This window comes from Pholis gunnellus (genome assembly GCF_910591455.1).
Source record: "Pholis gunnellus genome assembly, chromosome: 12".
Classification (NCBI taxonomy): Eukaryota; Metazoa; Chordata; class Actinopteri; order Perciformes; family Pholidae; genus Pholis; species Pholis gunnellus.
In genome coordinates, this window is record NC_136539.1 from 9978850 (window position 1) to 10005386 (window position 26537).

The 26537-nt window shown below is 41.0% G+C and overlaps 2 protein-coding genes across 2 annotated transcripts in view; one reads left to right on the forward strand and one right to left on the reverse strand.

Moving 5' to 3' along the window:
- Window positions 1–2121: 2121 nt before the first annotated feature.
- On the forward strand, window positions 2122–20177 carry tmtops2b (teleost multiple tissue opsin 2b; the record flags this gene model as incomplete). The annotated part of the gene is made up of 4 exons (XM_079170243.1): window positions 2122–2488; window positions 11791–12116; window positions 16916–17149; window positions 20166–20177. The coding sequence occupies 4 exons, from the start codon at window positions 2122–2124 to the stop codon at window positions 20175–20177; spliced, it is 939 nt and encodes a 312-aa protein (XP_079026369.1).
- A 566-nt stretch (window positions 20178–20743) lies between these two features.
- Window positions 20744–26537, reverse strand: part of st6gal2a (ST6 beta-galactosamide alpha-2,6-sialyltranferase 2a) — a gene marked incomplete at its 3' end in the record, with an annotated part of 37898 nt that continues 32104 nt past the window's right edge. Inside the window, exon 7 of the mRNA XM_079170175.1 lies at window positions 20744–20991. Coding sequence (XP_079026301.1) covers window positions 20744–20991 — 248 coding nt within the window. The remainder of the gene's footprint in view (window positions 20992–26537) is intronic.

Consider the following 26537-nt stretch of genomic DNA (forward strand, 5'->3'; position numbering starts at 1 on the left):
TTCAACACAATCTCTTTAATAAACTTCAGGCTGTGTTGGCATTAATTGCACGGAGCCTTATGTAACTATAACCCCGACAACATACCAGAGCAGCAACGAATGCCGGCCTGCGGCAAGCTGCCATGCAGTGTATATGTAAAGCTGCGGCGGCCGCTCCGAGCTCAGCGGCAAAGTGGCCAAACTAATAGTTGGGGACAGAGATTAGTGAACTTTGTCCTGGACTGCTATTAAACCTATGCTGACTTATGTTACAAAGAATGTCTTACTGCCTGAAACACACCAACACGTCTCCTGGCCGCAGAAATAAGTATTGTGGCGAGCTGCATTTTGCCGCCGCCTAATGTTTTTTTGGCTTAAAGCAAGGAATCTGTCTGTATGTCAGTCTTTATGTCTTTCGCGTATCTTGAAAACCGTTCATCCAATCTTCTTCACACTAAGCGGGTGTATTTCTGGGGACACAAGTGGTCCATGTCGAATTTGGTGCAATTTGTACACGCAGCACGTTTAATATCAACAAACTTTGATCAAACAAGTGACCAGCACTCTATGCAACAGCGAGAGCGGGACCTCATGGCTCTGTAGACTAAGACATTGTCCACATACAGGACTGTCTCAGAAAATTAGAATATTGTGATAATCCCCATACGTGTGATTTAGTTTACTGAACCAAGCTGAGTGTTTTTCAAGGCTCAGGAAACCCTTGCAGGTGTTTCGAGTTAATTAGACGATTCAAGTGATTAGTTGAATACCCTACTAGTATACTTTTTCATGATATTCTAATATTTAGAGATAGGATATTTGAGTTTTCTTAAGCTGTAAGCCATAATCAGCAATATTAAAAGAATAAAAGGCTTGCAATATTTCAGTTGATTTGGAATGAATCCAGAATGCATGACATTTTTGTTTTTTTAATTGCATTACACAAAATAAAGAACTTTATCACAATATTCTAATTTTCTGAGACAGTCCTGTATATACCTGGGTATTTTGTATGTGTTTTGTCCAAATAACCTTGCTAACAGGTCAACATGAACGGATATCCAACTGGAAGCAGAAGTGAACCAGTGTGTATTTTACCGGTGTGACGAGTAAGTTGTGACCTAGGTGTGTTTCTCCCGTGAGTAAGACTGAGGCCCAATCCCAATGTCCCCCCTTACGGACTCACGGACTTTGAGGCGCACTCCCGCGAAGTCCGTGAGGGTTTAGGACTGTCCCACTGTCAAATCGTCGAGTGTTTGAGGGCTCTCTTGCAGACATTTTGAGCCCTTTATGAACCCTTACCGTAAGTCAGCATGGACTTAGCCTAAGGGTATACCCACAAATCATTGCAATGTGACGTTAAACACGGGGTAACCAGTGGACGCATGGAGACATAAAAAAAAAGGGTAAACAAAGAGGACGGCTCACATGTGTTCTGCCTGGAGTATTACAAATGGAATGATTTACCTCATGTGGACGTACATCTTGTCCCCGGGAGAGTCCCCACAAGCCGGGTAAATACACACACACACACACACACACACACACACACACACCTCTTATGGCCCCTGTCATAAGTATGTCTCGTGACGTAAGAGTCGCCCTTAAAAGAGGCTTGGTAGCGGAGCAGAGGGCACTTTACGCAACAATGCATCTTGCCTGAGCCTCACTGAGTGCGGAATACAACCAAAAGTGGTGACTCGGAGATGACAAACTTCCCCAAACATAATACAGTTTGGAGAAGGTAGAGTCGCGTCATAAAATGTGAGGATTAATGACAGCCTTGCCAACATTTTTTTTAAGGCGTCAAGAGAACCTGGCGCACTCACTTAAATGTGCTAAATCCGGACAAGCGGGTACGCGCGATGCGTTGAGGTAACAGGTGGCACTTTATGGTTATGTGTTTTTTAGCCTTTGAGACAGTGACAGGTTTGTAGGAACGAGCCTGCAGCTTCATGCTCTCAACAGCAGTGGAGGAATGTGCGTTATGAAGACATGAAGCGCTGAAGTCTCAATGTCCCAGAAACAGCATGGAGAAAGACTTAAGAAGGTGGCTGCTGCTCATAAACTTTACACGTCCGTAAAGTGACCAACCTTAACAACCAAAACGGCTCCAGACTGAAGGAAGACAAGCTCCGATGAATGGACAGCAGGATGTTTTCCGGTCAGGCTGCTCTGAATTACAGCTTCAACCTGAGCGATGACCGGGAGCTGGTGGACGCGTCTGCGGGCAGGGTGAAGCTCTCTCCGACGGGCTTCGTAGTGCTGTCGGTGATGCTGGGCTTCATCATGACATTTGGCTTCCTCAATAACCTCATTGTGCTGCTGTTGTTTTGCAAATTCAAGAAGCTTCGAACACCGGTGAACATGCTGTTGCTCAACATCAGCGTCAGCGACATGCTGGTGTGTTTGTTCGGCACCACGCTCAGTTTCGCCTCCAGCATCCGAGGCAAGTGGCTGCTGGGGCGCAACGGCTGCAGCTGGTACGGCTTCATCAACTCCTGCTTTGGTAAGTTCCTTATGCTCCGTGATGCTGTTGAAGTGGTTTGTCCGAGAAAGTAATCTTAGAGAGTAGCAAATATCACAAACACGTTTTTTTTTTCTTATTCATAATTTAGATAAGTATAGCTACATCAGTTTTAAACAGTTTACTGGCCACAAAATAAGCCAGGTTATAAAGATATCACTTTATATTGTGGCCTACATTTTTTTTAAGTTTATTTTGGCTTTTTTTAAACATTACTGACAATGGATACAACCTAAAATGGCTACTTTAGTATAAAAAGTGGGTTTTCACTATGGAATTCCATATTACCACCATCCGTTTAATTAATTTAATGAGGTAATTCAAGTTGTAAATGCTTTTTTTAATTTGCAGAAGTAATGTGAGCTCTTGCTGTTTTATTGGAGGTGTGCAAAAGGAACAAAGGAGTATTTGTGGTGTCAGAGCAGTAGTAAAACTAACACATTAAAGGAATACCACCCCAATAAAATGATGATTTATATCCATTATTCACCCTGTATTACCTTGAACTCTTAAAGAAGCTTTGCTTTTCTTGCATGCCTCCATAATCAAAACGCGGACAAAAGTCTTGATGAATCGAAGTTAATGGGGCCGCGTCTAACAAGAGCAAAATTATATAAATATATGAATATCTTTTTACCAACATGTCACACAACTACACTCATCCAGTATAATGGATGACTTATTTATCAAGTCGTATGCTCACTACTTCCCACACATGCATTTTTGCCAAAAAAGCATTTGAAACACTTCCGCATAAACAGTACTCACACGGACAAGTATTAGACAAGCATGAGCTAAGTGTTTCAAGTTGTAAGGTTTTAATGAAGATGGATGTGTTTGGGAAGTAGTGAGCATACAACTGGATAAATGAGAATTGGATTATACCGCACAAGCTTCATTCAAGGACACACGGTGCGTAATTTATATACAAATAATAATTTTGGGGGTGAAGTATTCCTTTAGAGGTCGTATTAGTTTGGGTATCCACAACAAATTCTCTTGATATGGAGCCAGCTGAGATTTAGCAGGAATTATTACTGTAAAAAAATCCACTTGTCAGTGCTCTCTGGTGGACAAACTATGTAAGGTTGACACTGTTTATCTCAAACCTCAAACCAATTTGGCATTTATGTATAATTTATTGTTACTCAACTGCCAACATATGCCGTTCTATCTGTAATGGTATCGTTCTGGCTGATTTATTGGTCTAGCTATGTAGTCTGACCTTTTCCAGAATTTTCAAATGCCAAAGGGATCGCAGTCTGTTCAGCATATTTATGCAGCATACTGTTTATGAAATATCCTACTGGCCTCTTTTGAAAAGAAACAGAATGTTTTGCTCTACTTCTGAACATTCGGGGCAAAAGTCCTACACCTTGTGTGAGTCAACCCCTCTGTGCATGAAGTGTCAAACTGGTATATGTCCGTGTTGTATTTAAACACCTGAAAGAATTGTACTTTTAGCCACACAAAGAAAAATGTGCCTCCTTTTCGCAGTCTAGTCTGGGCTTTTCAGCGGTGTTTACTGTTCAGTCTGTCTACCAGGAGGTGGTGTGATAATGTACAAAACTGGATGCATTGACCTTAATGCCTACATCTTTTAACATTTGAAGAATATGACTCATTGATTCTTGAATGTGTTTATTTGCTTCTATTCTATCTTATCTCCAATCCAACATGTGTTTAAAATGAGATATAGATTTATACATTTCTGGTTGTTAGCTTAGACGCTATGCATAGCGCTTTCACGTCTTCATATTTAACGAGGTGAAAATGTTGCTCACAGACGTTCAGGATGCTCAATCTTGGATTAAACTAGCTAGCTAACTGAATTCAGGTTATATAAAAGCCATGGCAAGCTTTCAATAAGAATATAAAGAGCATCCATCTCCTATGATAAACACTAAAGCAGATACAAGCGGATAGAAGTGCAGAGAACAAACGTGACGAAACAAATATCGCCCCTCTATCTGTGTTTTATTTGTTTACTTGTACATGTGTGCTTCTATTTTTACGTTTTTATTTTTTAAACGTGATGGCATGGCGTCAAACCTCTTTCCAGCGTGTAATGACCAAAGGTAAACAAACAAACAAAACCATTCACAACCAGTCTTGCATCATCACTCACAATAAGTACTCCTATACTTCAGTGAAGTGAATGTGATTACGTGTTCACAAGCATCCAGCACACTCACATCACCCAGCATCATCTTGATCTCTCCAGCAATGGAACTTGTTAAAAGAACAATTTTAACAATAGGAAATATATAGTAAAGGAAAGCCTTATTCTCTAATGCCGGTCAGTTGGATAACAGCTCGTGCTGTGTTTGCACAATTCATTTCTTCTTCTGTCCTCACAAACAGTATCTCCACCCTCTCATATCTGGCGGTAAAATGTATTTATGTTTCGTTGAGCTTGCATGCTTTGTTTGTTTATTCACCTGCTGTGCTTTCTCATGCCTTACTGATAAAGAAAAGAGAAGAGAAATTTGATTGAGACGAAATTTACATTTTATTTAAAGAAAAAAAGAAAAAGTATATTTCTTATACTCTGTTTTTCAAATCAGCAGGTGTATTTTGACTTAGTCCCCCTCTGGGCTCATCATGGGGCTGAATGCTGAATACACTGCTTATCTAATGAAGTGCGCTGTCCAGTGATTCAGTACCAGTCGACACATCCAATGCTTGTCTCATGTAGCCTGCAGGTTTTGTTTTTGCAGCATGTTGATCTAATCCTGCCTTCCTCAGAGATAAAGCAGGTTATGTACCTATCTATCTATCTATCTGTCTAGCTATCTATCTGTCTATCTATCTATCTGTCTATCTATCTGTCTATCTATCTATCTATCTATCTATCTATCTATCTATCTATCTATCTATCTATCACAACAATGCTGACTAAATTTAGATATTGTCATACTGGCAATAAGAATATTAAGAGCTTTCGTTTCTTAACCTTTATGTAAGATTAACACTGATGCAGATACAAGCTGATAGGAGTGCAGAGAAAAAAAAGACATTGTATTTTTTTTTTTAAACCAACCTTTCTATTTCCTTGTGCTAATATTTCTTCCATTGTGAACAAACTACATAAAGCAAATGTAACCTTGACATTCTCAGAAATACCTTATACCTTAAACTCAGTGACAGTTCACTGTTTTTTTTCTTTTCATTCTCATCTTTTAAATACAAATAAATGATATAAGTAAATGATTTTCTTCACACAAAATTTGACCAATAAAAGTCACATTAGAAAACAAATAGTGTATTTAAGTTGGATTGTTTGTTTCCGAGGCTGTGTACTTTCCTGGCTCGTGACGGCTCGCGGTCAAACTGCTTTGCCGCGTGTAATGCCTAAATGTACACAAACAAAAACATTCGCAGGCAATCTCACATCATGATTCACAATTATTACACCCATATTAATGCCTGCCTTGAATGATTCATTTATTCATCTATAAATCTGCCTGCCACCATCCCCACCCTGTTGTCTGTCCTTCAGATGAGATAACGGAGGAGCTGCTTCTCCACGTCACTGCTGGAATAGAAAAACGTACCCATCATGTAATATCAGCATTCATCAACATCTATTCAAAACACATCTTGCAAAGGATTTTATTCATATTGTAGAGAGCAGTGAAGACATAGAACCACCCTCAAGGTCGTTTAAACATCTTTTTACCTCTGGTTAGCTGAAGGAAGAGAGAATGCCAGAAACCAGCAAGATGCAGGATGACTAATACCTGTGTTTATTCAATTGATTTACTGCAGCTTCACAGATGTTACAGATGTCAAATGCATTCTCCAACAAAAAACATCTCATTCAGTTAAAAGATTTTGTCAAATGCAAAAACGCAACAGCTCTATTGAGACAAGGTGTTATGGCATGAAGTGAGTTTTCAGTCATTTTCCAGTCATTTCTAGCCATGCGCTCTGACAATGCCACCACTTTGGTTCAGACTGAAATAGCTTAACAACTCTCTGATGGATCGCCATGAAATTATGCACTGACATTCATAGTCTCCAGAGCTTAAATCCTACCTGGTCTTTTCCTTTAAGACCACCAAGAGGTTGAAATCTGTGGTTTTAAATGATGTCCCAACTACTATTGAATGGATCGCCATGACATTTGGAACACATATTCATGTCGCCCTAAGGATAAATTGCCATCACTTTGGTGATCCTGCTGTGCCCAAGAACAGCCCCACAGGCCTCCAGCATGGCTATAGACTCTTGTTAAAAATAGAGTTGCATGGCTCAAAACATGTCTCTGCTAAGAGACAACAAACTGTTCTCCTCAATCAAATCACAGCATTTTGAGTGATTTATAGTCTCTTGGGATACGTTTGCCAACTGCACAAAAATACGACATAGCCTTGGGACTTTACTATCAACGTGACTGCTTCTACGCACACATGTCCCCACAGCGACTTTTATGGAAAATGACTTAAGATCCTTTTAAAATATTCCACGGACACAAAACACCACAGTGCCAGTGCGTGGTCATCATTGATCTTGCAATGGGTGCATTATGATTAACACATGATGGAAGGCAGTGGGGCTGTCGTGCACATTTAAGCAGCTAAAACCTGCAATTTGCAGATGGTGGCATGAAAAATGATAGCAGTAAGGCGGAGGTCACAACAACATATCGATGACAAGTCGGTTTCACATGGCCAGAGTGAGAGTGACAGAACATCCATCATGTGTGGGTTTTTCATCAGAAGGTGATGTGGTGGGCTGGCCAGAGGACAACACCTGTCCACGGATATGTCAATCATGTTGATGCAAATATCAAAGTCTTGAGTTTTCCAGCCATTTACGGAGAGTTGACTATGATAAGTGAGAGTAAAGTAATATTTCATCAGTGGATATACATTGACAGATGGGTTCAAACTAACTGCAGCAACATGTTTAGAAAAGCAGTGGAGCGAATAGCCCACAAAAAAAAAAGTTTTTCTAAAGTGGTGTGTTCACCAGTCAAGAGAAGTCAAGAGATGTGCTTAAAACTGTGAAATGTGTCAAAAGATTTTATTTTTCAATTACAATGAAAACCTTCAATCTTGATATTTTTCAAAGGTTAATTCTGCAGAATGATTAGTCAACATCCTGACAAAATGTATTTAGGAAAAAATATGTATGGTAGTCAACAGCGAGAGACAAATATTTTTAGATCCCATTTGATTTGTTCTATGAATTACACATGTGACGTTTGTTAATTTAAAAGATTGTTTTGCAAGAGAAGAAAGTCGTAGGACCATTTAGTTTTGTGTGAAACCGCTCAGTGAAGTATATTTCTCTTCTCGCAAAACGTACGTCACCAACACTAACACGGCCGTTACCTTGGCTTGCTGGCACAAATATAATGTTCGCTTACCTGATGTGTTTTATCCAGCGACTCTGTTTCTGAATACGTTTCCTTCCAAGTTTGTGTGTCCTTTGTGTAGACTGATGAGACGAGTCATTCAAAATAAATCAGGAATACATAGTTTTAATTATATAAAAAATAATAATTTCCTGAAACTGCTGTAGTTTCACAAGAATCAGACCCAATCTGAGTAATAAACTTGGCTTGACCACTTTAGACAAGCAATATAGGTTAATTCCTAATCACTGCTCAAACGCTGGGTGCCTATTGTTTTGCTTTTAAAGCCAAAGTCATACTAGTTCCTTTGAGCTAGAATGAGCATATCATTGTGTTATAGATTGCTACCGAATATTTTACCCTCCCCCCAAAAACAAATAAGAATACCATGTTGGAGATGGGTTTTCAATTTAATACAACCGAACACAGGCGTAAATCTGAGGTGGCAATCTGAATAACTCACAAGGGGCTTCTCTTCTGTCTGCCCAACAAGTTGATGGAGGACCTGCACTCTCTCAGGGCCACCAAACCCCACACCATTGCTACCCTCGTCAAATAAAAAGAATCCCCATAGATATGCATGTAGCGTACAAACCACCAGAAACTTCAAAGCGACATCTGAACTGATCTCAGCACACTGCTCATGGATTTAATGTTCTGTATGGTGAAGTTTACAGTGTGTGGTGAAGCCTCTGCAACGGGAGGATGAGTCAGTTGACACTCCGCCTCTCCAGCACCATTTGATCTTGCGTAATTAATTCTGGAACATTTCATTTAAAATATAGGTGTGATTTGTGGTGTCTCACATTGACGAGGTTTGAACAGGAGGGGGTGTTTTGATGTGTGAAATTTGCATATTCTCTGTGTGAGCTTCCCCTACATGCTAAACTCATGCAGGCTGGTTGACCTGGCAACTCCCATCTTGTGTTGGCACATGTGAGAATCTTCTGCATGTTTCTCCATTAGATGTTGCACATTGTCTTTTAATAATGTGGCTTCATATGTACGGAACCTCATTTTAAGCTGCACAAGATATTTTAATTTTATTGTATTTATTGTATGTTTCATGCTTCAAGTGTTTTGTCTGCCTGGTTTCAATGTGCCGTGTTTTTCTTCTCAAGGGATGCAGGAATGTAAGCCCTCTATCTCCCCATTCCTTGGATGCCAGATGGTAATAGTACATTTTAATAGTACTTTGAACCATGGGGTATTACAATAAGCCTGCTTTCTATGGCAAATACAAAAGACGCAGGGCTATAATGGCAGTTGTTGGTAACTTTATGACAAATAAAAAAAAAGTCAAGAGGTCCAAAGAGTAAGAAACACCAACAGATGGGTCACAGCATTGGATTTGGAAAGTTCAGGTTTTGGTGTGGCCATTTTAGTCCTCAATACAATGTACTGAAGCTCCTCTAAATAATCACTGTTACATTTTCTGATTGATTTATAATGTACAAACAATACCACAGAATCATAAGTGAAATCATTGGTGAAAGGATCCTGTGGTGACTGCTGCTCCATCACAGTGTGTGCACTGTGTGGAAACCAGTGGCATGTCGCAGAAGGGGTTGCAGCTGCATCAGCCACAGATAAAGAAGACAAATATTTGAGTGAAACTTGCATACATCGCTATCACAGTCCGCACCAACTGTAACATTTTCAAGCACACTCATGCACTAAAACACCGTCATGCCGAAGGAAAACAGACTAAACACGTGACAAAAAAATACTCACAGGGACACTAAAGGTTAATTGAATAGACACTAATATTTATAGGACAACAACCATCATTACACACAAGACTTTGATTTCTTTACTGCAACAAAAGGAGAGTTTAAAAATGGCATTTTAATTCACTAAATTGAACTGCCAGTGAACAGGTACAGCTTTTCTGTAATATTTATTTTAGCCTCACTAGTGCACAGTTTGCTGAAGAGCTGGAGAGGTTTGACTTATACTGTAAGCCACAGACAAGAGATGATATAACTGGATCTTGCATTTAAAGTGGCACAGGTGGAAACAGTATTCAGCCTTACTCTTTACTTGTACTCCGTCTCTTTGGAGCTTCCTGAGAATGAGAATTGACGCTCAAGTCAGAAAGAGTTACACAACATCAGACACTTTACAACAAAGGTATTTTTTCTCATTTATAGTCAGATTCATACTCCATGGACCTGGTACATGTCCATGTGGTGCACACAGTCATGTATTATTAATGTCACTGTCTTTAAAGAACATCTTGTGGTTGTCTTTTATGATTTACGCCACAAGATGATAGTTGATACCGAACAAATATTTGTGGCTGCTTGTCTTGCCACCTTGCTTTCAGGGGCTCAAAGCAAGATGACTCATGGGCCTAAGAGATGAATTATGAAGTACATGTAGTGTGAATGTGTATTAAACACGGAACAGAAACAGAGGACTTGCTGTATATGTTTTATCTACAGCAAAACTAGCCTAACTACTTATTACAGAATAGAACGTTTGAAAAGAATGTTGAAGCCAATAATTGCATGTATTTGGCAATGATGAGCCATATTTGATTAATCACTCTATTGGCAGAAATGGAATATAACACTAATAAGTATGTTTTTTTAGTGTTTAATCTCCTGCAAATAAGAACCGTGTTTTTGTTACCCTAGAATGAGCGTTTGATATCTACATAGGGAGCAGGTCCTTTTCCGTCTACAGTAAACCGGAACGGACAAACCAAACACTGGCTCTAGATAGGACCATTATTGTTTTCATGCCGGCCACTATAGTTCTTCTACACACTTCGCACACTGGTAGAAGTTTCAGTTGATTACAATCTGCACCTTAACCGCAACATGCTGCTAAATCGTACACACTGCACCTTTAAACAAAGGCATAGGTTTAAAGGTGGTTATAGGTGGGTTATTTGTTTAGTCACCCGGTTTCCAAATCCTTCAGGTTTTACTTTCAGACACACAAATGCCCCTTTTCACCAAAACTAGTGTTTATATGCAGGTTTTTTAAACACGGGAAAACCCAGAAAAATAGGAAATATAGACTCCTTTCCTATTGCAGTAGACGAGTATGCCTTCTTTTTATTTTTAGTCTGGTGTGTCACTTTCTACGCCATAAACGCGCTGGAAAAAAGGTTTAGTAAACAGTGAAAATATTACAGAGGTTAGGCTACTTCTTTTTTATATGTTACCTATTCAATGACGTTCGAGCTCTGTTTGGACAGAGGTGGATGGAATTTGTGGCTGAGAAGACAAAGAGTTGCAAAACCAGTAAAGGGGACGAAAATGTGCACGTCCACCCGGGTGTCATTTTTGCTGAGTCATTTGTCCCAGGAATGAATGCTGATTGCAACCTTTCCCACTAAATACAAAAGCCAGATGTTGGTGTTTTTTTTTGTCCAGTGGGAAAGTGGCGACATGTTGATTGAAATTCAGTGTCACAGATCTCTAACTATGTGGACTTAAGTGAGTTGGTACGGGAAGCAAAATTGTTGGGAAACCCCAGTCGAAGCTGAGTGACTTAGAATGCGATCAAAAAAAGTATAAAAGCCAGGAACATTCTGGCAGACAGTTTTCATTCTTCACTCACTCGGGTTAAGCCTTTAGGAATCTGGGGGGCACTTTTGAAGCTTTTATCAAATACTAAATTAATTACAGGACAGTCAGTTCAGTCTAGACTCTAATCTCATCCCCGCGGACATTCTTGGTCACCTAATGACTTTGGTGATCTCCTGATATTTCCTCTAGCGCCAGCAGCTTGAGAAGTCTGTATTTATCCAGTGAAATATCAACTGAATGGATTGGCACAGAGTTTTTTAACGACATTTGAATCCTACAGGATAACAACAAGATCTGTAGCAGAATATCTAAAATAGTGTGTTGATGACTTACAGATGCCCACTCTGATATCTTCATCTCTCTGTCTTTCTCAGGTATTGTGTCGCTGATCTCTCTGGTGATCCTCTCCTACGACCGCTACAGTACTCTGACTGTATACAACAAGCGGGGGCCAAACTATCGCAAGCCCCTGCTGGCCATTGGGGGCTCCTGGCTGTACGCCTTGTTCTGGACAGTGCCCCCTTTGCTGGGCTGGAGCAGCTATGGCCTAGAGGGGGCAGGAACCAGCTGCTCTGTGTCCTGGACGGTTCAGACGGCCCAGTCTCACGCTTACATCATCTGCCTCTTTACTTTCTGCCTGGGTCTACCCATGCTGGTGATGTTCTACTGCTATAGCAGGCTGTTATGGGCAGTCAAACAGGTAGAGAGACAGCAAAGTGTGCGTGAATGTGTATGCTATTTTCCTGTCTGATGTTGAAAGCGAAACCACAAATTGCTTAAATTAGTCCTCCACCAAAGTAGCACACTCTGAACGCTTGACAAGAGGCTAGGTTTGCTTTTTCATTAAGAACAGCAGGTGGTTATCTCGAATATAAGTATTTTGCAACTGTCTCCAACGGTGTCCCATTTTTCTGGTGAAAAATATTCATTGAAACCTTTCAAAGCAAAGACATACAAAAAATGCATGCTCAATCAGCAGCCACGTAATAAGGGGGTGAAGTGGAGTGCAGTGGAAGTGGAAGACCCCACTACTGTTGATTGAAGGCGAACTGTATAACAATCTTCAATGAATTCACACAAGCTTCACCCTTTAACAGAGCACTGTGAGCCTATGTTTCTATGGGTGCAAAGTACAGGACAAGGAAGAGACATTTTAAGGTTTCTGATCTCATTAAGGACCAGGATATCTCCAGAAAAAAGCAAAGTCTGCCTGTCCTCTGCCAGGACCAAATAGTGTGCACTCTCTCCTGGGACGGTTTGTTTTTCTTGCACCCCAGTGAATGAAGGTAATGTAACCCAAAACAGAAGCAAATACCCGAGGCATACAGTAGTTTTCTCCATGCACCTTGGAAGTAGGTGCCAGAAATCCCTACTTTGCTTATAAAGCACTGAATATCTTCCAAATACGTAGATTTTTCACTTAAAGTCCAAGTGAAACAAGCACATTTCGCTTCTGTGCAGTCACGTATTTCCCAGTGAAACAATAAAATAAGTGGGCAGGCTTAGAATGTAGCGCGATAGGGAGCTACTAATCCCTTTAATCAGATTCATATGTAGAATCTGTAGGCAAAGGGACAAGATTTTGGTATTGGAAGCATTCTGGTTTCTGTTTGTAGTGTGAGTAGTATTGACCAATCACATTCAAGCAGGCTTTGGTTGAATGCTGGTTAACAGTTTGTGAGGAGCGTGAAAGAGTTGGAACCCATTGGCCGAAATGCAATCTGGGAACCCACCGGCTATTGTCTGACGATGATGTAACTTTTTATTGGGTTTATATAATTAGCTTGTTAACTCGCCACTTGTAAAACAATCCGGCCGTACACGTAGTCTCTCAACTCCAACTCCAGTATTGCATCTGAAGTTGCTAATCAGGAAGTCTTAGCTCGGATATCTGCTAGCTACATCAGAACAGACCCTCGCCCCCAGAGGCTGGTCCGTCGTCAGACCAAGCTGAGGGTTTCTGATATTTGGGAGCTACAGGGGACTTTGGCTTCGTACACACCTCCTTTGTCGCTAAACGTTGTTGATTGATGGATGAATGTCATGATATTATTGGTTGAAATTGGTTGGTACTAGCGTACAGAAGCACACATCTTATCTTGTTTTACAGGAAGAAAAAGATGATTGGACTTGTATTTATTTTTTGCACATATTTTTAGATAGGTGCACAATAAGACCTAAAAGGGTTTAAAGGTTGTTTTTTTATTTTGTCTCGACTTAAACAATGTATGCTCCAATGACAGTAAGAGGGTATACATTGTCACTGTCACGCACATTTTAAGTATCCATAGCACGCCAACTGGTGCTGTGAGATTTGGGGCGAGTCTTTACTTGCCTTAAGCAGGTTACATCCTTTGCGCTCCCAGGGATTTACATAGTTTATTGGTGAGGGCAGAGGGGGTCGGGGCCGGGCATTATCACAGCCTTACCTCAGAAAGATCAGCTGCAGTGACGGTGAAAGCCGGAAGAAACCCACAAATCGTTATGTTCTTTTTTTTGTCATTTTAATCCTATATTTTTGTAAAGCACTTTGGACCTCAGTTTTTTAAAAAGGCTTTATACAAATCCAGATTATTAGAAGATGATTGTACAGTACACAAAGACAGTAAACAACCATTGACCCCTTAAAAGAAGGAGGAATAGTTGCAGGACCCTTGGCATTGCTGTCAAGCTCCACAGGAGCAGGTCTCATGTCCCAGGGATGTTCCTGCAGTGACTGCTGGGTGGCTACTTCTTCAATTAATCACATTTGTTTGTATTTTATTTGTTAAATGTTTGTAAGAACCTTCTGGTATCAATAAGCGGCTTTCACAAAGTGCCCCTCACCTATAATTACCTCTGTGTGAGCCACTCACATTAGTTGAATTAGTTTAATTACCTTTGTTCAGTCACTCTTTGAATCACCTGTGCAGTCCTAGAAAATGGACTCCACTGTCATTTAGCACACTAACTCGTCCCTATTTAGCGGTCCATCTTCATACCTAATAATTTCACCTCACATTGACTCACAGAGTGTATTCAATTTTGTGCAGTTAGTGCTACAGTTTAAAACCTCCAGTGTCTTAGTCAAGGTTTGAGGATACAAATTATTAACGTTACGTACACAATTATTATCAATAGGCAGAAGAATCAGGGAAAGGAAACTGGATGCGCCTCCTTTGCCGAATGCAACCACTGTATTTAAAAATGTCTCGGGCATGTGGAACGACCCATTGACTTAGAAAATGGTTTCATTTTCTGATGACGTCAAGAAACAGATCTTGGTAAAGCCATCTGGTGCAAGCTCAGCACACACAGAACAGAGGTGGTTGGGGTGGTGTAGGGAGATACAGCAGCAAATGGCTTGAGCATATCTGTAGAGTAAAAGTGAGACGTGTCAAAGGCTGCTCAGTGCAATCGTGTGAATATGATTGGAAGTTATTTGCCAACTAGCCAAGCAGCCGGTCAATGAGTCACCGATTGTGAAGCTTGAACAAAACAGCGGACGGCAATAATGCAAGCACATCGAAACTTTGCCTTTACTGATCATAGATATATCACCATAGGACAGGTGAAGACAGGGCTGCCACTCAGCCTTGCGTCCACTTCGAAGGTTTTAAAAAACGTTCCCAGATTCTAGAAGAAAGCTATTTTAAAGTGTGGGATGTCATCCCAAAACTGAGCGACAGCAGGCAGGGTCCAGTGAGAGAAACACTAATGTGTATGTGTAGTGGGCCGCACAACGCAGAAGTAAACTCAGGGGCTAGAACCGTTTTTTTGGCCCTCGGGGAGTCATTTTTTATTTTGGAGTCCAGTACTCAGTTCATATAATTCATCCAAAATGCAGCAACGGTCTCCTTCAACTACCGTCTGACTCCCAACAAATCGATGGCGATCATCAGATGTGGAAGGGAATAACGGTGACAAGAAAATTATGGCATTCAACTCAAGCATTCAAAGCCCCTTGCAGGTTATTTATCGCCTCCATCTCTGATCGGCAGTGATGGAAACATGACACGCCATGCTATTTTTATTTTGCTATTTTTTGCCCCTTTTGTGGTGCGACGCTCTGTGACGTGCGTTAAAATGAATATCTCATAAATAAAAGCAACAGGGATTTGGAAACTAATTATAATTTATTAACATACAGTTATTATGCTCTCCTCAGAGCCACCAGACTCCAGTCAGAGCGAACAGTAATTTTTCCCTCGCTGATCGTCGTAAAGCACACTTCTTTCAACCTCGACAGAAACAAAACTCATCGTCGAACGTGACACACCAGAAAACAAAAACAGAAAGGCATACTCAACTACTGGCAAGGGGAAAGGAGTCGATTAACTATTTTTATGCATACTGCATACTGCATATATGCACATATTTGTGTGAAAATGGGTTTATGTTACAACGGTTCAACTTCCCTCTTAAATAGGAGTGAATTGGACTTCTTTTGCATGAGTAACTATCTTGTGCTTTTGAAGTAATTATATCCATGAGCAGAGCCGAGCTCCTGCCCAGTTAAATCCCCAGCGGTCGTTAAAACTGAGCATCATTTGCCTTCAGTGAGCTGTTTAGAGTGTTAGAGTGTGTCAATAGGGAGCTGAACTCCTTTTATGTTTGAATGCAACCACAGAACAGAAGGATGGAGAAAGAATAAAGAAAAGCCATCTGTGTGTGAAGAGATCCAAAGAGTGATGTTTAATTGGATTAGGATACAGCTAGATGAATTATCTTCAAAATATACATCAAGAGACAAGTAGTGAAAGTAGATTTGTTGAATTCATTGACTGATGAATAAGCCGGTGTAAAGATAATATTTTTAAAACTGTTTTCTCTGCCTTTTATTGCACACAGGGGCCTGAAAAGCTCAAGGTTCACAGCGTGTAAATTGATTTTGTTAATTTGATTAACTGCAAATTTGTCATGGAATTTGCACCACTAAAGTAACCTTAACCCTAATGTACAATATCAAAGTCCCTCATTATTATGTATTTTTTGTATATTCCCACATTACTTTCTCAAATCTGACACACAGTAAACCTCTGGCGACATGATGCATAAAAATCATAACAAGTTTTTTTAATGGGCAATGCTTTAAAATTTCACAAAACTGTAGTATAAAAGGCACAGACAGTTTCAATTAGTTTGGGACAAGTACATCCGAATAAACAAGTCAGTGCCTTTAAATTATCCCTTTCCTGAAACACAGTGAACAAATTATTTACTTTTTTTTAAATGTCCCCGTTGTTTGTGGAGTTAGACTTGTAGCTTGTGCTATTGGGGAATCTTTGATGTCAGAACATAAAGCACAAACGGGGAGAGTTTACAAGGTTTAAGACTCTGCAAGATTTTCCCCCTGTAGTGAAACAACAAAATCTCCAGCTGCCACGAAGGTTGGATACGAACAAAAGTGGTCATGCTTTGACAAAATGTTTTTCATGTGAGGGGAGCTCCTCAAGAACAGAGGGTCTGAACGATCACAAGTTCTCAGCTTCATCAACCCTCTCTGACTGTCATCCGCAGGTGGGTAAGGTCCGAAAAACTGCAGCCCGGAGGAGAGAGTACCACATACTGTTTATGGTTCTGACTACAGCGGCCTGCTACATGTTCTGCTGGATGCCTTACGGCATTGTGGCCATGATGGCAACATTCGGCCCGCCCAACATCATTAGTCCCGTGGCCAGCGTGGTGCCCTCACTACTGGCCAAGAGCAGCACTGTCATCAACCCTCTCATCTACATACTCATGAATAAACAGGTGAGTCACCAACAGCAGAACTTGACATGTACAACAGCTTTATTTACACAGTAAAAAAAGACAAATTACAACAGCTGAAATCATACAAATGGTCGATTTAAATATCAATTCAAGTGTAAGAAGAGAATTCACCGTCAAATCAGAGTCAAGAAGAACACCCTAAGGCTGTTGCGAGTGAAACAGGACCTTCACTCTTATTATGTTGCAGGAAGCTGCAGGAGGGAAATGTCCAAATACCTAACTGTTGAACAATCAATTAGAGGCAGTTTGGGGCAGAAATTCCCAAAATATTGAGTAAAAACATGACATGAAACATAGGCCTCAAGAGTAATGAGCGGAGAGGGGGAAATGAAATACACAGTGTGCAAAAATGTTTCACATGTTTCCGCATAATGTCTCGCATTTAATCCTGCCAATAAAATTGTTGTCTTGATTAAAAATGTAATTAAACTCCCGGAGTCAAGCAATAGCACCTTCGAAGTCCTGCTATCAGTCCTCAACCCACCTTGCTAAAACATAATTAAAAATGGAATTTGGCACAATGCATTGCACTGAATCAAGTGCTCCCAGGGAACTACCAATAGCTGCACCGCAGCTGGTTGTGATTTCCTTGTCCATAAGCATGCACTAAAATCTTCAAAACACCAAAAGTAAATCGTACAGCATAATTGCCACACAACATTAATGACAATGGTGTCTACTTGCAGCACGGTACAGCACAGTTTAAGACTCTTAGCCCTGATCCTGATTTGCATGCTCTGTGCATTGGAAAGTAATCAACGTTATTAAGAAATATACATGTACAATATGTTCAGGGTTTTTGCACCTTCAGTGTATTACAATCACAAGCAATAAAATAGTTGATCATTGATGTCAACAGAGAAACATAAGACCTACAGCAGAGGTGAAAACCTGCATGATTCAAAATGAATGATAAACCTCCTTAAACTTCTTTAGTCTGTTTTTTTTAAACCTCCTTTACAGTCCTTTAACAGTTGCTGACTTCACCGGGTTCCTTGTTTCAAGACTCTTCTAATAGCCAAACAAACAATTCACCAGAAACTGGGGCTGGGTATCAAAGCTAGCGACTTTTTCGTTTGCATTCTGAGCAAAATGCATCCGTAGCTGTCGAATAGGGCTGGGCGATATATATAACGCGAGATCGTTTCTCAACAGTCAAGAGTTACTTCTTTACAATTTCTACTGAGGCAGCTGCAAATTAATGAGAATAACTGCTTTGTGGCATTATTAGATTTACAGAATTTTGCATCAATGTGATGAAACACTTGTCATGTATGTAATTCACTGAATTAGTCATTCCCATCTGGTTAATGTATCTCTATATCCACTCAGTTTCCAGTTTAGGTCCACCTAGCAAAAAGCGATGCCGTCTAACGCATCGCCTCTGCAATCAATCCTATATTCACGAAGAAAGATGTTGATTCAAGTCATTTTAAAGTTCTGCATTATAGTGATACAGTATATCTGGGATGTTTCTAATATTTTGTCCACTGCCATTTGTTTTAAGGAGTTTGTATTTATTAACTAGACTTAGTTTTAGTAAAGTGTGCCTAATAAACTGTCAACTGAGTGTTTCTCAACAGAATTTCCAGAAACTTTACTATATCATGATATCCAGTATATCAATATTGCCATGTAAAATACCACAACAGGTTTGTATCTATATCGCCCACCCGCACTGTCAAGCATTGAAATTGTCTCCTTTGATCAGGTGTTCCCTGAAAAGGGTTTTCTTTGTAAAAGAAAAAAAATACATCAGCCCGTGTTTGTAGTAGCACTGACACATTTTGCATGATACCCAGCCCTACTCAACCACAAGTAATGTGAAGCCCCAGATTCATCTACATACTAGTACTACTACAGAGCCATCTACTTCAACATACATCAGACTATTCAAGGCAACATTTCTGAGACACGTTTTCACATCTTGTATGGAACCACAACCAATGGCACAAGAACATTTCATACAATAGCACACTCAGCAAAAGAAATCTCTTTTAAAAAAAGGCAAGATTTTTCTGACTGTCTGTCCACACAACCAGTCTCCCTCTCCACGCTGAACAAATACCTCTCGAGCTTGCTGTAGATGTGGCACTGACTGACTGTAAACATAAAAATCATCCCAGCTGGAGACAAAACAAATCTGCTCACATTACCGGCTCAAATTCCTCTTTTATAATCGTCTCCACTCTGAGCTGCTGACGGGTACAAACCAATAATAGAGGAAAAATACAGGAAATATGAGACATAAATAGTTGTAGGAAATGGCCTTCAGGCTGTTACATGACAACGAAAGAACCCTAAAGACCATATGTACTGCAGTGGTGAGCTCCAGGGAGGGTTTGGCCGTTACACACAGTGGTAGAATTACATTCAATCAAGAGTAAACTGACCGTCACAAAACGGGGCTGGTGATTGCTGAGGCAGAACTGAGAATCCCCTGCTCCACACCTCTAAGAGCAATTAAACTCCAAGTTACTGCAGTCCTGCCACAGTATGTACTGCATGTACCTGAACAGTGACAAGGCAACCAAAGGAAAGGGTTCAGTCGACCAACAGGCACAGGGCTACGGCTGTTCCTAGCACCGCTTCGTTCTGAAGATCATTTTGGCCCCATTCACTTTGATTTAATTACGCCGTCAGTTAAAAAAAAAAAAAGGATGAATCCAAAAAATGACACCCAGTGCCTTTCTTCCCGTGGGCTATTAACTGAGAGGCAGGCTTCTTGACACTGGATGAGAACTCATCCTAAATGTGTGAACAAGGAGCGACAGACTGGTGGTTGTGAGCCGGCAAGCTGACATGCACCTGAAAGTAATTTAGCATTCAGCTTAACAACATCAGTAGTGAGAACCCCCCCCCCCGTGACAACTCGAAACAACTTGTGATTTCACAAGAAGATATCAGCGAAATGTTGATCAGGAACACCTGCTGTAGAGCGATGAAAAGCTCAGTTATACGAGTGCTGTGACAGCTCGCCTTTGTCTCTGTGCAGTCTTCTCTGTGAGTTTCCGCTCTCTGCAAGTGTGAAAGTGTGTATATCGGTCAGCGTATGTTGCGTTTATGACATTCAGCGTGGAGGACTTCTTTGCTTATTCACAACCCTTTGCACCAGTAAAAAATAAAATCACAGACATCCACCGTTTTGAACAGTGGCATTCCCTTTGAGCGGAGAACCACCCATTATATTGAAAAACACCGTTTACACCACTGAAACACCCAGTTATTGAAAAATCACTTGACTATCTAAAAACACTTATCTGTTGCTACCCTAGTCAGCTCCACAGCTAACGTGGCTCAGCTAAAGCAGAGAGTCATTTCTTATTCAGCTTCATCTTGGGAGACTTTGCCTGCCAGTCTCTGGTCTAGTAAAGTTCTTTCAGAAGCCTCCATGTTGATCCCTCCCTGGAGGGCTATGGCTTATGTTCTTCATGGGTTTAATTTGAAACATGTAAGCTCCAGCCTCCTCGTCTCCAGTGGTTTTATTGCACCTCTCCCTTAGTCAGCCAGAAAAGGCCGGAGTGTGTGTGTGTGTGCGTGTGTCTTCGGACTCAGAGGGTCAGGTTATGTATCTCAGATGTCACAGTTGACGGTGCTGAGGCCCGGAAGAGTGACCCGTCCCTTCCTCCTAAGGTCACTCACGGGGCCTGTGTTGATCCGCTGGATCAGTCTCTTCTCAAACAGGAGGGGATGGTAGGCACCCAGTGTACAGGCAGCATCATAATAATGCTCGTGGTAGTGGCACAGGTCCGTCTGCCTCATGGAGGGAATGTACTCGTACACATGCACCTGCTCGCATAGCGCCATCATCAGGAGAATGCCTGCAACGGCAACAGAGAGAGAGAGACAGAAGTTCAGGTGATCATATTCAAAGATATTTCCTGACTTACTTTAAAAACTTGATACTCACAACTGGATCTTTCTGTTCACATTCAAACAGTTCGACACATTCTCACCTGAAAGCTGCCGAGTACAACCATAGACTGATAGAGTGTGGCCAACTGTGCAGCACACTGTGGGTATAATCCTGCCATTGACCGTGTAATTCACGTGGCATTCTACTCACCTTCAGCTATCTGTTTTGCAAGCGCACCGTTGCTGCATGCGAGGCTTAGTGCCGCCCGAGACGATTGTGATTGGGTTAAAGACATACAACCAAGCTAGAGGTTGTTTTTTTCCCCCCCCTATACCAGAATGAGTGCAGCCAGACTTTTCCTTTATCGCTGATACAGCACTGTGGAGATACGCCTGGATATGATAAGTTAATCTAAATGACTGCTGGCTATAAGGTTGTATTTACCAGACTCACATACCAGAAAAGTATTGATTGATGATTGTTCTCATTTAACTTTCTTACTCATCAACAACAACAAAAAAAGATAGTCCTTTAATGTCACCTTGTGGTTAATGACATTTCTTTGTTTTCATCACCAGATACACTTCAGTTCAAATGTGGAAATGTTATCTTATGTGTAAATGTGAAGTTCGGATGTGCTGATAAAGAGCATGCACGCTCAGCAAAACCGTCCTATAGATAAGGATAAAAATAGAACTGAATCCATAATATATGAATACGACGACAGTGAGTTTGCCTGCCACAGCGTGCTCTGCATAATATCTTTCATACACTGTGACGTGCTGCCAACACGAAGAGAAACCAGTTCCACTGTATGTTTTTGTTTTTCATTCCACCTTTCTTTGAACATCCCTGCCAGTGTCTGTTTATCATTTCTCTCTCAGTATTGTTATTCTGCTCACAACTCTCCTTCTCAATTGTTGCTCTCCAGCATGATCAACATCGCCACGAATACCCAAGCAAAATCCCTCCTACAGAATGTATGAGCGTGTCCTGTGTATTGCTAAAGCCTTTTCTCTATAGCATGTTCGTAAGCCAGTTGGCTCTGTATTGATTTCTTAATAAGATCCAGAAGTGTGACCCTCTAATTTGTCCAATCTAGACCTCACTTTCTCACAATTATACCACACACGGATCAAGTGTAAATGAAATCTCGTCAGACACAATGTGCGTTAGACCAGTTTACAATACATCTCATTAACCTTTAAAATGCAGTCCTACAAAACCAAGGAAAACATGTTTTTCACGTAAAAAATAAATTTCACTTTAGCATAACTGGAGGACCATTTTTATTTCCATTGATTTTACACTGCTTTCCACAATTGCAGATGGAGATAAGCCATCCGAATCAGCACAATGATGCTAAAGTAATGCCCATTGCATAACAAAAAGGTACCCTTACATAATTGTTTGTTACTCATATCACATTTGCCTTCAATGTGTTCAATTAATATGCAAGCAGTGAGTGATGACAAACATCCGCCGCAAATTGTACAAATGTATTTATTCTGACGCAAAAGAATGACGACAGAAGAGAAAGAAAAGACATGACTCAGTCCCTCACAATATCCAGAAAACACGTATATTTCAGACAGCAGCTTTCAGACCTTTTCCCTCTTCTGTGTTAAATGAAGGTCAAACTAACCAGACTACAACACGACTTTGGGGGACCATTTTTAACTCTCAGGCGTCATGTCATCATGTTGACATGGAAGTGCACTAAGGCACGATTTCTGCCCAAACAAACTCCGAGCGGACTTGTACCTCGAGTCTCTCTGCGAGCATGAAACCAAGGTCAACCCATCTCTGATGATTCCAAGAACTCTCCGTTTGAGCTGCTATGTTGTGTTCACACTGTCTGTCTTTCCATCTCTTTCTCAGTTCTACAGGTGTTTCTTGATTCTGTTTCACTGCGATCACTGGTCAGCAGAGAACCGCAACACCTCCATGCCCTCCAAGACCACGGTGATCCATCTGAACCGCAGAGTCTACAGTAACACGGTGGCCTGCACCGCCCAGGTCTCCACTGACGCTCTCAACCAGTGCGGCAGCACCTCGGCCACCAAGCACACAAGCCCGGCCCCCCCCAGTGGGGCACAACCTGCGCCTGAATATTCTCAACGTGACCGGACAGGAAACACAGTCATGATGAAGCAGCAATGACTCAGCTGGACAGCCACACTTAGGGCGTGAACTGCCGTGGAACACCCATTCAAAATGTTACCAGCCGATTGAACGGCTGTCATCAGTGGTTATCACTACCATTCTAATGCTTCAGACGGGTCAACCTGCAGCTTCCGCATCGTCAAAGTAAAAGTTAACGTTGTGAATTCAAAACAACACAACTACTTGCTTGGGTTTGTGAAAAGATTGAGGTTTGGGTTAAAAGAAATACATGAGTTGAGCCATCCATCCACCCCAAACACCACGCAGCCTTTGTCTACTAGAGGTTGTCTTCGTCATCTTGAATTCCTACCTGCAATCAACCATAGATTTCAAAGGCCTTCTGAACATACTAGTAGGTGAATCAGGCCCCTTCGGACCCATATCTATGAGGCTGAGAACGGCAGAGAACGCCCATTCAGTCGGCTGATAACATTCAAAGCAGATGCGTGGAATATGAACTAAAGTATAATGCATTAAAAAAAGTAAATGTATTTTATGTGCAAGCTTATGTTTGTCCTTGAGTTTTTGATATAGACACAAAAGTACTAAATGTCTGAACAACTAGATGGCCAAAAGTATGTGGACACCTGAACATTACACATTATTATACCACTTTTACAGTAAAGCTTTCATCAAGATTTGGCACTACTTCAGCCACAATGTTGGGTTGGGTATTGAGGTTTTGTGATGAGGCCTGGCTCACAGTATTGCTTCCAATTCATCCTAAAAAGGTGTTTGAAGGGTCAAGGTGAGCACCAAATTCTGGAACCCATTTCTTTTTGGGTCTTCTTTGTGCACATTGTAATGTTGAAACTGGCAAAGGATCTTCCCGAAACTGCACATTATTGTCTAAAATATTATTGTATGTTATAGCATTGGGATTCCCCTTCATTTTACAAAATGAGCATTGCACAAAAGAACACAACACAAGGACATCTACTTTTGGCCATATAGAGTACTTAGTCCTTATTTTATGTGTCCTTTCAATATTCATTGTTTGATCAATTCAAAATTGTAATAGTTGGTATTAAGAGGTTTAAAGGATGTACATGTTTATTATGAACTCACCTGTCAATGTGATCGTTTACCGAGCACATTTCCTTCTGATTACACTGGAAGTCATTGCGCTGCTGTAAATGCCAGTCAGAGTTGTGCTTCTTCAATGAGTGTCTTAAGTGGATTGATGTTTTAATCATGTTACTGCCGTCTTTGCCTCCTCTTTACTCCAGCCTTGTTCTCACACAACTTTCAAGCTGTATATGCTTAAAATATTATAATTTTGATCTGCAGGTAGGCGTATTATTTCTTTATGTCTGTGTTCCCGCTTTTGATATAGTTGCTTTGTGTTACTGCATGATTTTGTTGCATGTTTTTTGTACATTAAATTCTAAATTGTTCCGAATGAGGACAATGTCTCGGAGAGACACCGATGTGAACCGTAATCCAATTAAAGAGCTCCACCTTCTCTAGGAGTCACTGGTCAAGTAAAAGCTGTGACAGAGTGTGGAAGCCATGGGAGGTTTCTACTGTGGAGGCGTCGATGGTGATTACTGCTGCAACATGTCAAAGGAAGAGGAGCACATCAAAGGTTCTATGGGATGGCAAATGGCGCATATTTCACCTGGTTTTAATTTCCCATGCTAGGAAGAGAGGCCAGTTTGAGTATGACCAGTTGGAGTAATAGTGTGCCAATAAGGCACCAGAGCACACAGCTGTGTTGTAACACATGTTTACATGTGGATTAGAGAGTCTATCAACAGACAAACAGGAAGCAGCATCAGTGAAGTGGAATACACAAACTGTTGAAATTGAACGGTTGAACGTGTCCACCTGTAGACAGATTTTGTCATCGCAACCGTGCAAGATGCAGTCACGTTACGTTACAGGCGTGTAGTCGAGATGAAAATGAAGGCTGACTTTGAAGACGGGTGTGGCCCGAGCAAGGGCGCCGCAAGAAGGGGGATAGGGAGTGGGGAAGGGGCCGTTGTCCCTGGCCCGATTTGGCATTGCGGCTGGTGTTACCCCATCGCAAGATGGTCTCAAGTTGTTATCGTTTGTTATTCTTTAAATAAATAGTATTGCTGTGCAAGAGAATCATTGCGGTGCTGTATTTTAAGAGAAGGTGGAAGTCCTTGTGAAAATGGTAAGAATACAAACACAAAAAAAACTATATGAAAAATGCCATTTTATAAAAGTGACATGTTGGGCTCTAATCAAATTACCACATTACGGTCAATGGATTTTCCAATCAACAGCTTGAACATGCGGTCTGTCTTTTCTGTGATACTGAAAAAGAGCAGTAGACATCAGTTAAGATTTGGACTTTGACAGCAATGAACTAATGTCAAGAGTGTCAAGAATGACACGTGTACTAACATGTTGCAGTGCATGCCCTCCCTCTTGTAGCTGTATGACTGTATTTCTTTAAAAAAAATAAAAATAATTCACACAGCACCCTCCACGTATAGCATCGGCGTAGGAGTAATTGACGCCCCATGCTGACATGTACTACTTTCCTGAAAAGAAAAATGTAGCTCTTGTTCCTTTGAAGGTTGAGCACACCCAGAGCCCTTTAAAGAGAGAGTCCCGTCAATGAAAGTTCAAAATGCTCGATCGTCACGTCACACTCTTAGTGTGATGTGAAAATGTATCAATATTCAGATTACATAACCATTCTACCATTTCTTCAATTCATGGTGGTTTCATATTCAAACACTGCATTTGCATTTTTTCACAAACGAAGGCCACACCATTGGGGTGATTCATATTTATATAGTTTAGTTTATTTACATCAGGGACCATGTACATGAACACATTATTCTCAACAAGAAGAAGAGGTGTTTTGTCATTTCCATCTGCAGTCCCTGGACAGGTGAAAGGAAACAACACAACATCATGTCCACTACAATTGGACCAGCAACCTAGTGATGCCCATGCAGACATATGCAGACATATGCAGACATATGCGCACGCACGCGCACACGCAGTCATCAAAATGTCAAGCTCACAAAACGGGTGTCTTCAAATCCATTTTTTTATCTCACTGGGAAAATACACAGAAATCTTGGCAGGTTTTCAGATTGACGGATGATTGGGTTTATTTTTATTTTTTTAACTAAAAGGGAAAAGCCTGCAAAACCAGGGAGTGGAGACTCATGGTGCAGGATGAGTTGGTTGTCTCCTTTGAATAGTGTGGTTCTTGTGCTGAAAGAGAGACAGGGACAGAGGAGAAAGGGTCAGACACACCTTTATAGGCTTGGACAGGAACTATAAATATTTAGTATAATCCCTTATATCATATGGCAGTATAATACATGTTTAGCATAACTCCGTATTGCTGTCTTA